General features: G+C 37.7%; 1 protein-coding gene across 1 annotated transcript in view; it reads right to left on the bottom strand.

The window, feature by feature from the left end:
* LOC122791455 (mucin-6-like) overlaps window positions 1-16,853 on the bottom strand; it is a 1,068,266-nt gene that overhangs the window by 123,411 nt on the left and 928,002 nt on the right. Inside the window, exons 24-25 of the mRNA XM_044059200.1 lie at window positions 6,762-7,001; window positions 2,148-2,304 (exon numbers count right to left, since the gene is read on the bottom strand). Of these exons, the coding sequence (XP_043915135.1) occupies window positions 2,148-2,304; window positions 6,762-7,001 (397 nt within the window). The remainder of the gene's footprint in view (window positions 1-2,147; window positions 2,305-6,761; window positions 7,002-16,853) is intronic.

A 16,853-nucleotide genomic window follows, 5' to 3' on the forward strand; every position in this document is an offset into this window, starting at 1 on the left:
CATGAGATATACTGCCCACCCCTTCAGTCAAAAGAAAACAGTGTTTTCCCTACTCATCAGAGGCCTGGCATTCAGTCTGAGTTGACATGACTGACTCCTGACCTTTAACACCTTCCTATAGAGCAATACCAGAGGGGCTAACAAGTCCAGACTGACAATCCAAGGGCACCCCAATGGTCACAGGAAATTTGTCAGTCCCCACATTGGGAAAGCCATGCTGAAGGAAAGGTCCCTTTAGTACCCCCTTTAATGGTTTTCTTCTTTTTCTCAAAGGGGTGTTGTGTCTAATGAAAAGGACTCAGTAGCCATGGAGGTCCATACAAGGGTTTTAAGATGTTAGCTTTCCAAGAAAATCTTAAGGGTACCCAGCTGGCTATGGATGGTGTTTGAGATACATGATCAATAAATATCACATGATTGGTCATCGTGTGATTCCCCAAGACAGAAAATGAAAACCATGTAGGAATTCTTGTATGGGATTTGTCTGCAGCATGAGCATTTCCCCTTCTGCCAGACATAAGAAAAAAAATCACAAGCTGAGATACAAGATGTCCAATACTGGAGATAGAACATAGACAAGACTTCTAACTGAACGCTTCAACTGCAAGAAAGTTCTGAATTTTGGCATCCATATCATCCCTTTTATACCAGTATGCACTCATGCTTCAGTAGGTGTACAATGCACGAAGAAGGTAACCAGAAATTTTTTTTTATACTGGCTGGACTTCCAGTCCTTGGCAGGACACATAACATATAAGCTTTATCCTACTACAAAAGTAATCTAATGAGGAACATCTCCAGAAGTTTGGGGTTCAGTTCTGATCTATGGTGACTGCATGTGGAGAGTCTGAGTGTTCTCATGTCTAAGACTTTGAAATAGTGTCCTCCCACCTCAACAAAACATAATGGCTGACTGGCTACACTAAAGTATCTATCTATTTTGTATGGAAGTTACTACATAGGCTTAAGGATACAAATTATTACAAACTGCTTCTTACAGTACAGAGTTTGATTCCCTCAGCCTCTATTTGCCTACTGTGTAATTCTGAGGAAGTCACTTAACCACAAAGTGCTCTGGGGCATTTGTGAAACTGAGCTAGGCTCATCAGTTGTCTCCTGGATCACACACCTATTAACTACCTATAAAACCTAAATAATTCAGTAGTTTAAAGAACTACACCATGCTCATTACTCATTCTAGCATACCAGAGTCCCATACATAGCTATCCCAGAGTTGGGGTAGCACTGTTATTCATGCTGCATAGCTCATCTGCATTTGTGCTGTGTACCAACTGCCCTTTTGCTGTGCAATAACATACGGTTGGGAAGCACTAGCATTCTTTTCTTTATGCCCTGCTCCACTGGTACTCAGAGATAAAGCCCTGACTATTCCTCATGTGACTTAAGTTTGATTACTACTGGTCCAGGCACCATAACAGCAAGGCAGGGAGGTGCAGAGATAGGAAGGCTATGCCTGCTTGTCTCTCACTGGTGGGAGGTAGTGGGGAGCATGTTACTCAAGCAGACTCTTTGCCGGAATTCCCAGTGGAGAATGGGGATTCCTAAGGGATGCTGTCTCAAAGGCCAGAGCCAACTGAATGCATTGCACTGGATATAAGAGGTTAGTCTAGAAAGGCCCTTTGCATGCCAATCCTTGGAAGCTTATGAGCATGCATACGGGACTGTGACGTAATAGTAATACTGCAGTCTGCACATGTATATTGGCACTACACTCTCTTCATTTTCACTCCAGTGAATGAACAGACTACATGGCTTTTCTTCAGGAAACCAAATGGGTCTATGGGGAAGGGTTTAGTGGTCAATGAAGGTTGGGAAAAGATAATAATGTTCTGCTCTTTGAGGTGGTGCCTTTTTCTACAGTTTACAACACAATGATACTGTGCATAGCTGAATTTGCAGAAACCACAACTCTAACTCTTAGCATATGGTCTACTATCCCAATATGGAAAGACACATTTAATAAGTTAATGATATTAACAGATAATGTAATTAATTATTAAACTTTGTACTCTCTGAAGACCTGTGATTTCCTAGGCTTGAGACGGACTCTACAAAACTATGAAAAATACCAAAAAAAGGTTATATTTATAATAATCCATTTTGCTATTAAAAAAGTAATGACTCACGACAGAGATCAGGAGTTCTCCAGTCAATGCAGACCCCAGCATCTAAACATGCTTTAGCATACACAGCTATGGCTGCACAGAGACAGTTACAGTCCCCTCCAGCGTCACATCCACAGGCATCACGGACACAGGCATGATAGTATGTATGAGAATAAACCTGTAAAAAGGAAAAACATTGACAGTAAATATAAAGTTAGAGTAATAGTTCAGCATTCACAATATTTCTTTATACTTCATTTTTTATTAATTAGTTAAAACCAAATCAGTGCATTTTTTTCTTTAGTATTCCTATTTGTTATAGCATTTTCATTCTCATTGACTTATGATGTCTGTGTGACTTAACTGTGACAGCAGATGTTTAAAATGACATATCACAGTTATTATGTCAAATGTATTATAATCCTACTTCATGATGATACTGATGTGTAAAGAGATACATACACGTGTACATTCCTGATCATGGCTGAAAGCATCAGTGTAAGGTCTGAAGCAGTAAGTCACACATACAACTCTCTTTCCATGTATTTTAAGTACATTATGTTATGTTGCATAATTCCATTATATATTTGTGATGACATAGGCTCAGTAGCTTGAAAATGTCAGAATGCTTCACAATCCTACTAAAAGCAACTTAATGAAGACAAAAAAATATATATTATAATAACTTTCAGAATAATAGTAAACACAACCCTAAAAATTTCAGGACAGCCATTAAAGTAATCTTGCATCCCAGCCATAATTTCAACCTTAACACCTATCCCAATAACTCATCACTTGAAACCGCAATATAATTCAGCTGTTATTTTCATAAATAATATAGCATCGCTAACCAAGGATTCCCCAGCATCTAGTCCTAACACTGCCCGGCAGCCATGTATCACCCAAATCTCTGAAATGTCCATATTTTTGCTTTATATTTTTGGTCCATCTCTCATAAAATTTGCATTTTTTTGGCAAATCACTGGGATGATCTGAAGATTAAATTTACTAAATAATGACATGCATTTCAATTTCAGACTTCATATCCTTCAGAAAATGCATGCTAACACAAATCCTGTTATTCTAGCAACTTTCACAGGTTATATGAGTAATATTTAAAATGTGTCATTAGTTTTGGCCCTTTGTCCCCCCGTTATGTCAGGATTTGTCCAGATTTCTCGCCTAAGAGGTTGAGAGGGTTATGGCATCACCACATACACTTTCACCTTCAAACCTATGTCCAAATCCTATATAAAACTACTTTTAAACAAACTCATACCATGCTCTACTTCAGCTGATTACCTTCCAAGCTAGTATCTTAAAACAGCAGCCTATAGTGTTGCCTACCATGTCTCAATCTTTATAAATAGGTCAATTTAGGAATCCCACATTCACCCATTCTGGAAAAAGTCACACATTATCCCTTTGCACAAATGAGGAAATTCAAAAGGCATTACTAACTTTAGACATATATCTTATCCCCCTTTCCAAAATACTTGAAAAATATATTAAACATTTAAACTTAAACATTTATATACTCTTATTCAATTAACATCCGCGGTGGTGCAGCGGTAGCGTTGTTACCTCACAGCAAGAGGTTCTCCCGTTCGATTCTCGGCTGGAGTGCGGGGAGTGCTTTCTGTGTGGAGTCTGCATGTCCTCCCCATGGTTGGGTGGGCATTCGAAAGATATGCGTAAATGGGAGTGCCTTCGCTGAAGGTTGAATGTCGAGCTGGCAACTCGGCATTTGTGAAAATCTACTGCCAATCATTAGCGGACCGGAGTTCAGTTGTGGCAACCCCTAACCGGGAAAAGCCGAAAGACAAACAACAACATACTCTTATTCAATTGTGAAATATCTTGCAATGCTCTACCAAGTTCTTATCTACTCTCATTGTATATTCTGTACACTTGTATTTTTAACCAAAAAAGGAATATCCTATTATTGTATACTAACAGCTGTAACGTCTACCATCTGTATTGCTACTACTCTGTAATGTCTCTCTTGTAAATTTTTCTTCTCTCTGTAAACTTATGGAGTTTTTCTCCCCAGGACTCCACTGAAAACGGACACTTTTGTCCAGTCAGACTATCCTGGCAAACAAATGTTAAATAAATATAAATAAATATTCAGAAACAATTGTTAAATTATCTCCTGCAGGAAGAACTCCTGTTCGCCCCCACAGCTTTACTTCCATCCTTCCCGTAGTACTAGTACTGCACTTTTAACTTACAGAGATACTTTCAATAAAGCTAGAGATAATGGCAAATCAGTCTCCCCTTATTTATACACTTTTCTAAAGCATTCAACACAGTTTAAGGCAAATGCCCTCATTAGGTCTTTTTCATCCCACCCTTCTATGGTTCAAAAGCTACCTTTCCAATAGGTATCAGTAAGTAAAATGGTAGTCTACCCTCTCTCCATACCTCCCAGTCACTGCTGGTGTATCACAAGGCTCTATCCTTGATCCCCTCCTCTAACATTCTCACCAACACCCTCCTTATATCCACACAACATGCTTCCCTAATACAATATGTAGATGGATCCACAATCATTTGCACATCTGACAACATGGCACGCCTCCAAAAAATTACTCAGGAAGCTTTAACAGCAACTAAAACATGTCTTTATAAGTCACAACTCATTCTCAAAAAAACAAATACTTTTTTCCCCAAATTCCTCTCTCAAGAAATAAAAAAAAAAATTAAAGTCCTGTTTTTTTGATAATATAACCACTGAATTCACTTCTCACAGCAAATTATTAGGGATGACAGTGGATGATGTTCTTAATTTTGACCTGCATGTAAAAAATTGCATAAGAAAAACTCATCAGGAACTAGGGATTCATTATATAGCCTAAAACTTTCTCATTGCGCAACTAAAGCTACACTTGCCACTACGTATCTCCTCACCACACTTCTTTAATAATTCAGCCATCACAGAAAACAAACTAACAATGCTATAACAACATTACTAAATTTGCAGCCAATACCCCCCTTTCAGAACCCACCACTGTATAGCACTAAAAAGTCTAAACTGGTTAGAACTACCCCATCATCCAAAATATACACAGCTTCTTACCACCTATAACATTTTCCAGAAATCATCTTATTGTCCACCACTAAACAACATTCTACACAACTATGTTCCCAGTTGGACATTACAATCCATTGACTAAACTCCTGTCTATCCACAAACCTATCAAAGCTGCTGGGCAATTTCTTACTCGTACCATGTTGCAAGGCCTGGAACTCCTTATCTCTATCCATCAGTTCAATATCCTCCCTCCCATCCTTCAAAACCATTCTGAAAGACTTCCTAAACAAAAAGTGGGTCTGTTCTTGCTCAACACCAGGATAACTTATAACATTAAATGTGAGCAAATATCTATTCATACCTTACATCTCTTAACTCTCCCTTCTTCACTTACTTCCTTACTTCAATTTCTCTCCCCTAACTTTCCTTCTAAATATACCACAAGCCTGGTTTTCTGTCACTTTGTATTACTATTCCTTACCTTTAGTTTCTGTATAAACTGCCTAAAATTACATCATCATATAACTTGCACGTATTCTTAAAGAATGTGTTCATATGTCTAATTTGGTATAATTATTTAAACTGCAGTTGTCTTTTGTATTTTTTAAATATTTTAAAGACTGTAAAATTATTGTTCTTAAAATGTTTTGTAATACTTTAACATTTTGTAATACTTTGGTGCTTTTCTCCCTGAAAATGGGCTCTTACCCAGTCAAACTTTCCCCGATAATCAAATGTCAGTAAATAGTAAAGAAAGAAAGAAAGAAAGGAAGAAGGAACAGCATCATTTAAAATCCTGTGCATTCAAAAAAGTATTACAATCTTGAAATGGATTACTGTGACCAGATATTCCCTTCTGAATGCTAACCATACCTATAAACTATCCCTACTTTTAAATAATGCCCCTAATTTTGCTTAGCACGTTTGTCATACCGTTCATAATATTTTTGATTTTCTTGTAAATTACACATGATTACAGTCACAGTAATTCCATTCATTAGGGTTTTATACTGTTATATTGTTAAAAATGAAACTTTTTAAGTAAATTACAGTAATATTTAAAATTGCTCCTGATTTATCTCCCTCACCATTACTTTTAATCAACATGCTGTAAATAACTAATATTGTTACAACTTACAAAAAGAATTTTTAGCAAAAATATTTAAAAAGAAAATAAAGTTAGGGAACTGGAGTAAGCTAGATGCCTTGCTTGAGCAGGTCTTAAAGACTTTGGGAAAAAATGAGTCTGCAGGCAAACATTTCCTTGTCATCTGCTCGATGGCCCATTGGTGGTACAACTGTGCCTGGAATAGCCAGAGGTGACATCCTAGGGTATAAGGCAAGACTGAGGAGCTTAGCAATGTTTAGTGACAGAGAAAAGCAAGTTGAAATGCTAAGTAGGCATTTAAGTGGGGAAAATATTTTGATTCCACACAATCTGATTGGACTGTGCTATGCAAATTAAGAAATTTCACAGAGAGTACAATGCTCATTCTGATGTAGTTCGATGAAACATTCAAATCAGTTAAGCTAGGCTTACTGAGGCAAGTCTAGAACAGCATGCAAAAAATGCAGAAATAAAATATGTTTTGACTTACTCTTGAATGGCATGGAACAAAGACATCACTGAGGATAACTGCACACTGTTTTTCTACCCATGCCAAACGGTCAGGGTTATCTTTGCATGGCTCTTCCACGTCGGTGGCATCAGCACATAATGGGTCATTTTTCCATGAATTAGTAAATGCAATTGTGCTGCCTTCAAGGGTTCCACTGCTTGTAATAAGGTCATCCTTCATCAGTCCGTTAAAGTTGCCACACAGACCACATAATTTGTGCTTACAGAAACAACAAAAAAAAAATAGTTCAATGATCTTTAAACTCTTAAATGCTCTATGTCAGAATGCAGAAATTTTAATTTGTGACATTGATATCTGCGAAAACATAACTTCTAGCTCTGTAACATGAAAATGAAACATGCTGAGAATGTATACATTTGTATATATCCAAACGTTTGTATATTTATTTGCATCTGTTAACTGGTTTAGAACACTTACTTAAATCTCTCAAAAGATCTTGAACATTCTGCATGGAATGCACAAAACTAACAAAAGGATATTACTAATGGTTGTCTGTCCAAAATCAGTGTTACAAGTAGGCTAAATGCTCCTGTGGGCCATTTTAAGCCTAGTCAATTTCCCTTGTTGAGACTCAAGCCCTGTACTTCTTTGTTTGTGAGGTAAACACCTTATTATGCCAACCCCAATCCCCCAGTTTTATATAAGGAGGGCTGCCCACCTCTACCTCCATATACCTTGATACCTAATATAATCTACTCCGTGATCACCAAGTCACCATTACTCAGACAAAAAGGAATACTGATTTTTGTACAAACATTCAAATATTTGCCATTTTTCTTACTTTTGTGAACCTGGAAGAACCCATCAGTACTAAAGCATCGTGCTTGATCTAGTATGGTTTCAAGGACTTTTGTTTGGCAGAAGAAACAGTAAACAATTTTCCTGGAAAAACCTGTCCACCTCTGCGAAGGACCAGACTGGCACTAGGGATGATTTGAATCTCACAACTGTAACAAAAAGACCACTGCCGCCAATATGTGGCAGCCACTTTTGCTCTGATGGGGCTTTAGACTAACCAGTGCACCATTCAGGTATGTGAGTGGACAGGAATTATGGTCTTAGATTGACTGCACTGCCCCAAGTAGGGCTTTTGCCTACCAGAGGGATGACCTCTTCAATCATGGCACTATAACAAGCATGTTAAAGTAAAGAAAAGTTCATGTAAATCTTATTCAATAACTAATATACCAAATGCAATCTAACTCCAAGAGTTTAAAAGGGATTATGTACGACTGGCCTGATTATGGGCTTACAATATCCATATCCAGACTAAGACTATATACTGACCATTCACAAAGCTGAGCCTTTAACCTAGCAACCCATACCCCTTTGAAACCACTCCCTCAATTAACCACAGCATTCTCTAGTGCCCCTTATCATTGGTAACATGCACGCATGTGAGCATACACACACACACACACACACACACACACACACACACACACACACACACACACACACACACACACACACAAATGACTTCGAGAAATCTGGCAGAATTCTCCAGTTGTCGGCTGCTTTCATCATTGCCATGTAATATTGCCACCATTCTAGAATTACTAGGTTAGAGACAGCGTATAAAAGAGAGGGTAATAGAAAAGACGACGCAAGGGAAAGTCGGGCTGATGTACTGAGTAGATGCTTGTGTCGGTAGAGAGTGCAAAGCTTTTGATGTGTTTTTTTTTTTTTTTACATTGGACTGGATGTGCATGCCAAATATGAGGTTTTTGTCTATGATGACACCAAGGAGTTTTGTGCTAGGTACAATGTCAATGGTGGTACCATTTAGGGATTGAATGGTGAAGTTCTCTTTTTGTAGGGGTGTGGACTTTTTGGGGCAAAGATTACTAGTTTGGTTTTGTTGGGGATCAGGGCAAGATGATTAGACATCCAAATTTCAGGGAGGTGAGGGTATTTTGGGTGAGTTGGTGTAGTTTGCAGTGCAGATGATAGAGGAATCCTCTGCATACTGGATGACTGAGCCTTGAGAGAGTGCGGGTGGAAGTTACTGATAAATATGCTAAACAGAAGTGTGCCTAAAATGTAGCCCTGAGGAACACCAGTCGTGGTGTTTAGGAAAGGGGAGTAAAAGTTCTGCCATTTAGTTGATTGTTGCTTGTTAGTGAGGTAATTAGTGAACCAGTTTAGAGTCTGAGGTGAGGTACCTATGTTAGAGAGTTTTGTTAGAAGGAGAGAGTGGGATAAAGTATTGAAAGCTTTAGAAAGATCAAGAAGTAGTGAAGATATGATTTTACCAGCATCAAAGGCTTGGTTGACAGTGTCCATGAAGGATATGAGGGCAGTGGCGGTACTATGTCCTGGCCTAAGTCCTTGTCGGTTGGGGGAGAGAATGTGGTTGTGAGTGGGATGGTGAAAGTGAGAATGAATACATTTTTCTTGAATCTTAGAGATGGGAGACAGTATAGCAATGGGGCGGAAGTTGGTGGTGTCTATGTTGGGGCCCCCTTGTGTAGAGTGAGGATATAAGCTTTTTCCCAGATGATGGACATATAGGATTCTTGGATAGATCTGTTGAGAAGTATGCTGATAAGGTAAGCAATTGAGATGGCTGAGATTTGCAGGTATTTGGTGGGTATATGTCAGGGACATTTGCACAAGGCTTGAATTTTAGAAGCAATTTTTTAATAGTCGAGGTGGGTATAGGTGACCGAGTAAAGATGGAAATAGGGGGTGTTCTAGTGTTAGCTGTCAAAAGTTCTGTTGTGGACAAGTTGGTCTTGGGAATGGTAACGATTAGATTGGCTATAGTATCTATGAAATAGGAGTTGAAGTTTGCAGCAGTTTCAATGGGTGTTTTATTTGGGTCTGGGCAATGATTATTACTAGAGCCTGGGTTAAATAAAAAGTTGAGAGAGCTCCAGAATTTCTTTGGGTTTTGCTTGTGTTGATTAGGTAATGTTCTTTTATGTTTTGTAGTACTAGGCACTTAACCTGGTTTTGGAGCCGTTTGTATTGGGAGAGGTCAGATTTTATTTTTTTTTGCCAGAATTTCCATGATTTGTCCCTGTGTTTCATGAGATCCTTGATGGACCTTGTTAGCCAACTGGCATGCTTGGTCTTTACTCTCTTTTGTTTAAGGGGAGTGAGATTGTCTAGTATACTGAGGAAGGTTGAGTTGAAGAACTCAACTGCCTCATCAAGGAGAAGTGATTTTTAGTGCATCCCAGTTGATGCTAAGCAACCTTTGGTTAAAGCTAGATGGACAGAACTGGGATTCATCCCTGTACTGATGTTTATTAATTGTTGTGGTACATTCACGTAAAGGCCAGTAAGTGGTCACTTATACTACTGCAGAGTGTACAAGTGGATGTGATCTTATTTGGGTTGGACACTAAAATCCAGTCTAGGACTGAACCATTAGTATTAATTTTATTAGGCCTGGTTATTGTGTTAACTAGCTGGGTGAACCTATATAGATTGATATTGTAGTTAGAGTGGTGTGTGATATGTCTAGTCAGTTGATATTTACATCTTCCAGTATGATAGTCTCATTTTTTATGTTATTAGATGCCCGGGGAAGGATTTCCTCAAGAATTTGGATGTTATTGCCTGGGGGAATGTAAATGACTAAACAGAGGTTTTTGCAATTATTCATTTTAAGGGAAGAAACTAGAAGTTTAGCTGTGGAGAACTGTGGGATGGGTTTTGTATATGGGACAATAGTTAAGGACATGGGGTATATTAGAGAGATGCCTCCACGTTTTATTCAGGGTCTGTCGGCCCTAAGACAGGTGACAGATACCAAGCTTGGAAAGAATGGCTTAAACCAAATTTCTCTAATATTTCAACAATGAAAAAATCCAAATGGAATTTAAAAACACCAAAAAATAGAGCAGTTCCACAGCAATTCGATATTAGAATACTGTAATCTTAGAAGGTGGTTACACCGAGGCGCTAGAATAAGTGAATAAAAGTATTTAATTTTAATACTGAATTTCTGTGAACTTCTCTATATTTTGGTGTTTTTACAAAATTTCTCTAGAACCTGAAACTTTATAGAGAATTGCACAATCTGAGTAAAAACAAGGTAACCTAGAAAAAAATACTGCCATCTAAAACTTCTACATAAAAATAACCCCAAAAATTCTGGACATCAACAAGAAACCTGTTACATCTGGGCTCAAACAAGAAACCCAACTCTTCTCATATAAGCTCTCCAGTAGAAACTGCAATCTTATTCAATACTTACATCATAGGCAGCATTACCTCACTAACTAAAAACTCTTCACCCCTGTCCAGCGTTTCTATTACCCTCCCAATAACACCCAATCCTAGAAATTTAGCAAACAGCAGTTTACACCAGAACCAACATTTTCCATGCACACTAATACTGCCTTTACCCCCCCCCCCAATCTCCACTTGAACCCTTGTGACAGCTCCCACTTAGGACCTGTCTTTGCATCAATGAAAAAAAATTCTACTTAAAATCAAACCTTACTTCACTGAAGAATACCTAAGTTAGCTCCCAATACTGTAGCATATCCACTCTACCCTCATCGATAGATCAATACCTGAATCACATGTACCCTCACTCTGGAAAAAATCCTATATTATCCCTCTTCATAAAGGTGGTATCTAGGTTGATATGTCTAACTTTTGGCTTATTGCAATATTATCATCTGTTTCAAGAATACTTGAAAGATGTATTCATAAGCAACTCCTCCACTATCTTCAAGAATTGATCCTTACATCCACTCAACATGGCTTCCACCCATCACACAGTACAACTACTGCTTTCCTATCCTTCACTGACACCATAAACAAATACACGGACTTGGGCAAACGTGTTTCTTCCTTATAATTTCCCTGCCAAAAGCTTTTGATAGTTTATCAGCCTAAATACCTATATAAACAGTCTCAATTTGGTCTTTCACTTTCTTCATTATTGTGGTTCAACAGCTATTTAACTGACAGGCTCTAGTCTGTAAAATGGCAGAATACTCTGTCTCCATACCTGCAAATCTCCACTGGCGGACCCCAAAGCTCTGTTTTTGGTCCTCTCCTCTAACATTTTTTCAATGACCTCTATACTTCCATAGGTTCAGCCTTTCCTATACAATATGCTGATGACTCTCCACTTATATATGTATCTAATAACTTGCCACAACTATTCCATATCACACAAGAAGCTTTTTTTCCCTCACTTCAGAAATGGCTCCATAATGCTGAGCTACTATTCAACTCTAAAAAAACAAAGTTACTGATATTTTACCCCAAATCACACATGCTTTTTAAACCAAATTTCAAAATATTTTCACTAAGCAAAACTGAAAGTGAAGTCATTTTCCATATAAAACTTCTTGGCATGATTATAGAGGATAACCTTAAAATTAACATGCGTGCTCAAAATAAAATAAAATAAATCACCAAAAATTAGGAATGCAGGCATAAAAACTTCCTTAGTAATACCACCAAAGCCACTCTTGCCACTATCTACCTTATCCCATCTCTCTTATATGGTGTACCCATCCTAACCAACCTTCAGGCTACAGTTCAAAATAAGGTCTCGGCATGCTATAATAAGGTTGCAAAACTTGCCACCAGCATACAATACTGCAGCCACAACTATATTGCCCGTAAGGCTTTCATTTGTCCTCATCACTTAGATTAAACACAGCTTATTTCCACACACAATATTATTCACTAAGCTGACTGCCTAGTTTTACTCATATTCTCCATTCCTCTCACCATAAGCTACTTTGTGCAAAAGAATAACACTGTCTCAGCATATATAAAGCCCAGAAATCCTTTGGCTAAAGTCTCAACTTGTACACTTGTCTCTTACAATTTGCAGAGGGATAGAATTCCATTTTTATCTACTTCTAACTTTTCCAACTTCAAACTACTGCTACTAAAAAAAACTACTTAAATAAAAATGACTCTACTATGGAACTACCCACAAGCTGAACTAGTCCCTCTCTCATTCCACCACCAGCATACTTTGGCAATTTTCAGAGAACAAATTAGTAAAATCTATTTTTAGAGAAAGACCAAATATATTTTTGCCTAGGTTGTATTATTTAGTCATCTATCTTCCAAACAGTGTACTTAAGTCTGTTTAATATCATCTCTATGATCTGCAACTTGTGAATTCTTTATCTACTGACACTGTTCTTTTTCAGCTTTTTATAGATGTCCAAATATTTGCACTGTGTATGTATAAGTTCTCACTGTATGAACTGAAGCTGAGTTTTTACTAAGTATATAGGTCATTCTTCTGTATTTGGCTTTGTAAAAACTTTATTTTAGTGTAACAATATTATCTCGATGTGGAGCTTTTCTCCCCAGGCCTCCTCTGAAGATGGGACTTACCAGGTAAACAACATCTCAAATAAATAAATAAAAGTAATAATAAACACACAATAGAAATGTACTGAAAAATCTGTCCTTCAAGACAGGTGCCACATCTCGGCAACCTAAAGTACTAAACAACCTATCCTCGGACAATAAATGCTATATAATAAATAAATACTAACCACAAGATCTTCAAAGTGAATAATTAAAAAAAATTACTTGGATAATAAAAGACAGTGCTGATAATGGCGTAGTTATAGTTTGTGCTACCTGGGGCTGCCTTAGGGTTTGCCGCTCTGCTCACCTCACAAAATCATGGTCAAATGGGACAGCCCCCCCCCAGCCATTCCACTATCTCATTACTTGGCTATTTCTCCCCATTTACCATAAACACTGTAGTGTACATACTGCTTTATGCTTTACTTCTGCAATGATTATTTGGATTTTATTTAAAACGTTTTATTTAAAATTTTATAGCAAACACTGACAGACATCTGCTAAACCAAGCAATATAGTCTCATAATGAAAACAGACATAGCATTAAAATGTCTATGCCCTTGAAACTCACATTCATTAAGACAGCATTGAAACCCACATTCAAAGAAAATGCATCAAGCCAGTGGCAGATAAAGTTTACCTTTGGGCTGTTTTCAAATCATAGTCTCCTTGCACACATATTCAGAACCATGCAAACATGCATGTGTTCTTTGATTCATCTTCCTGATTGTATTAAATTATATTCCTTGTATAATATAACACACGCTTTAGTGTGTGTTTTACATTTGTCCAGTAAGAGATGAAACAAAATCTATGAACCAATAATGACAAAACTGCCCAGTTCAGAACATTTCCACCATGAAAGTCTACTCAACTTCTGTCCTCACAATCCACCAATATCAGTAAATGTGCACAATCTCTTTAGAAGTAAAAGTCATCTAAATAATTCCACATTACAGAGATCTGTAACTAATGAAGAGGTTGCTGCTAGCAAAAAACTTTATATTTCATTGCTTTATCTACAAATAAAGTGCCTGCTAACCTTGAAGAATAAATTAAAATAAACAACCGGCTACTGTTCCACAGAAAAAGTAAATTTATTGTCTCTAGCGCCTCGGCTAAAAGGCCTTCAAGGAGTAACAAACATCATAAAATACACACACATATATAAAACCAGTAATACAATTAACCAATTAAACAATTAAATCAAATATTTCCAACTGACTATACAATTCAAACCTGAGGTGTTAAAGTGTTATACTTTAAAATAAAAAGACCAAAAAGTTTATCTTTCAATGAAAAACTTTCTCCATCTATAAAACTGTTTTTTTTTTCAAGAACAGTACCTTGCAATAACATAAAATCACTATTATGCTTTTCTTTAAAATGCAAGGCCACACGTTTATCCAATTTTTGGTTTTTAATATCCCTAATGTGCTCAAGCAACCTCACTTTAAACATAATTTTTGCTTCTCCAATATAAAATAGGTTGCATGGGCACCGTAGAGCATATATAACCCCCTGGTATTACAAGAAAACAATCCCATTGAAAAAAAAACTTTACATTATTAATTGTCTTAAAAGAACAAACCGCATTTTGACAAGCTCACAACTATTACATGGAAAAGTACCTGTAATAACTGGTTGTCATATAATATCAAAATTAGGGGAAATAAAAGTACTATGCACCAATATATCCTTAAGAATGATAAGCTAGTAATAGTGCAATAGGGAAAGGATGGCAAACTAATAACAGGTTCATAGTTACTAGGTATCTCCTCTAAAGGAGGACATTCCCAGGATTGTAGCATCCACCCCCTTTAAAGTGCAACACAGTACATCTACATACTGTGGGAGTAGAACCCACAGCATTCTGCATCAAAAGCAAGTATACGACCTGTTGTGCTACTAACAATGCAAATATACTTACCATAAGCAGCACTAAACTTCTCTTACCCTGAAGCTCTCAGCTCCTTGTTAAAATCCACTTGACACTCAACAATCTCTCTCAACTTTGCAGCACAAGAAATCTAGAAAAAGCCAAAACTTATTGTGGGAGGGGGCAAAGGCCCAAAACCAGGGACACATTTTAAACATTGCTTGTATAATCTTAGAAAGTTGCTAGAATAAAATGTTTTGTGTTACCGTGCATTTTTTGACAGACAGGAAGACTGAAACTTAAATGGCTATCATTTAGTAAATTCAATTCTCACACTGATTTGCCAGAAAACCACAAATTTTAAGAGGAAGAGCCCAAAAGTATGAGTCAAACATTCCAGACATTCTGTGAAAACCTGGACAGTTGAGAGCTATTGAGTCAACTACTTGAATCACAAGTGGTGGTAGAGGCACAAAAAAGAAGTTATGTCTTAACCTAATGTTCCATCTGTATTGTTGATCCTCGTTCAGTCATTACGCATGGGGTATCGGTTCCGACCTCGGAACCGAGCCAGCCATTTTCCAAGCTCGCGTCAGCTTCAAACTCTCGAGTTAAACTTTTACCCACAATCCCCCTCTACCTGTTACCTCAGATTGAGTTTGCAAGTCAAAGAAGGTAGAGGCTAACTCTGGTCAAATAACCTAAGAGAACCGGATGGTGAGATCCACTAGAAACCACAGGAGGGGGAAGGAGTGAGGGTCGTAATGACTGAACAATATAGATGGAATGTTATGGTTAAGACATAACTTCTTTATCTGATATTGTTAATCCTTGTTCATTCCTTATGCATGGGACAGAGTCCCCAGCTACCTCTATTCCTGGGAAGCTCTCATAGAAGGACATTCCTGAGCACCATAGAACCGAAACATGCTCTTCCCCTGGAGGCCAAATCCAATTTGTAATGATTTATGAAGGTAGGAGGCATAGCCCAAGTTGTAGCTGCACAGATGTCATGAAAAGAAGCTCTGGCATGGAAGGCAGCAGAAGTTGCCACCGACCTTGTTGAATAAACTTTCATGGCAGTAGGCAACGAGATATTATGTTGTGTATAAATGAAGGTCACACAGTCCTTCAACCATCTAGCTAATGTGACCTTCACAACAGCAGATCCTAATCTAGGTCCAGAAAAGGCCAAAAATAACTGGTCAGATTTACAAAAGGTTTTAGTTCTGTAAGTAAAAATGGATTAGCCTGTGGATATCTAGGGTATGTAGACAATACTCTCCTCTGTTTGAATGATTGGGAAAGAAAACTGGCAATTCAATGGCTTGATTAATGGACATTTCAGAGATCACGTTAGGCAAAAATGATGGATTAGTTCTCCGACACTCTAAAAATCAAGTATGGACTCTTGATACATAAAGCTTGAAGCTCAGAAATACGTCTGGCAGAAGTAATGGTGACCAAAAACAAGGTTTTCCATGACAAATACTTGAGGTCGCAAGAAGAGGCTGGTTCGAAAGGTGACATTGTCAGAGCTTGTAGAACTAATGATAAATCCCATGGTTGAATATGTTCCCTAAAAGGTGGTTTCAGATGATTCACACCTTTTATGAAGGTCTTGCACAATTTATGGGACAAGAGAGAGGAATCTTGGAGACCCTCATGAAAATTAGAAATTGCAGCCAAATGAACTCTAATGGTAGAGGCCGACTGAAAAAGGTCGGCCAGATAATCTAGTATTATTGACACTGGTGCTGAAAAGGGGTCTACTTGCAGCCAACAGGTAAAACTTTTCCACTTGCTCAGACAAGTAATTCTAGTGGAAGACTTATGAGAAGCAATGAGAATATCACGTA

This window comes from Protopterus annectens, chromosome 17.part0, assembly GCF_019279795.1.
Source record: "Protopterus annectens isolate FY-2018-M chromosome 17.part0, PAN1.0, whole genome shotgun sequence".
Lineage (NCBI taxonomy): Eukaryota > Metazoa > Chordata > Ceratodontiformes > Protopteridae > Protopterus > Protopterus annectens.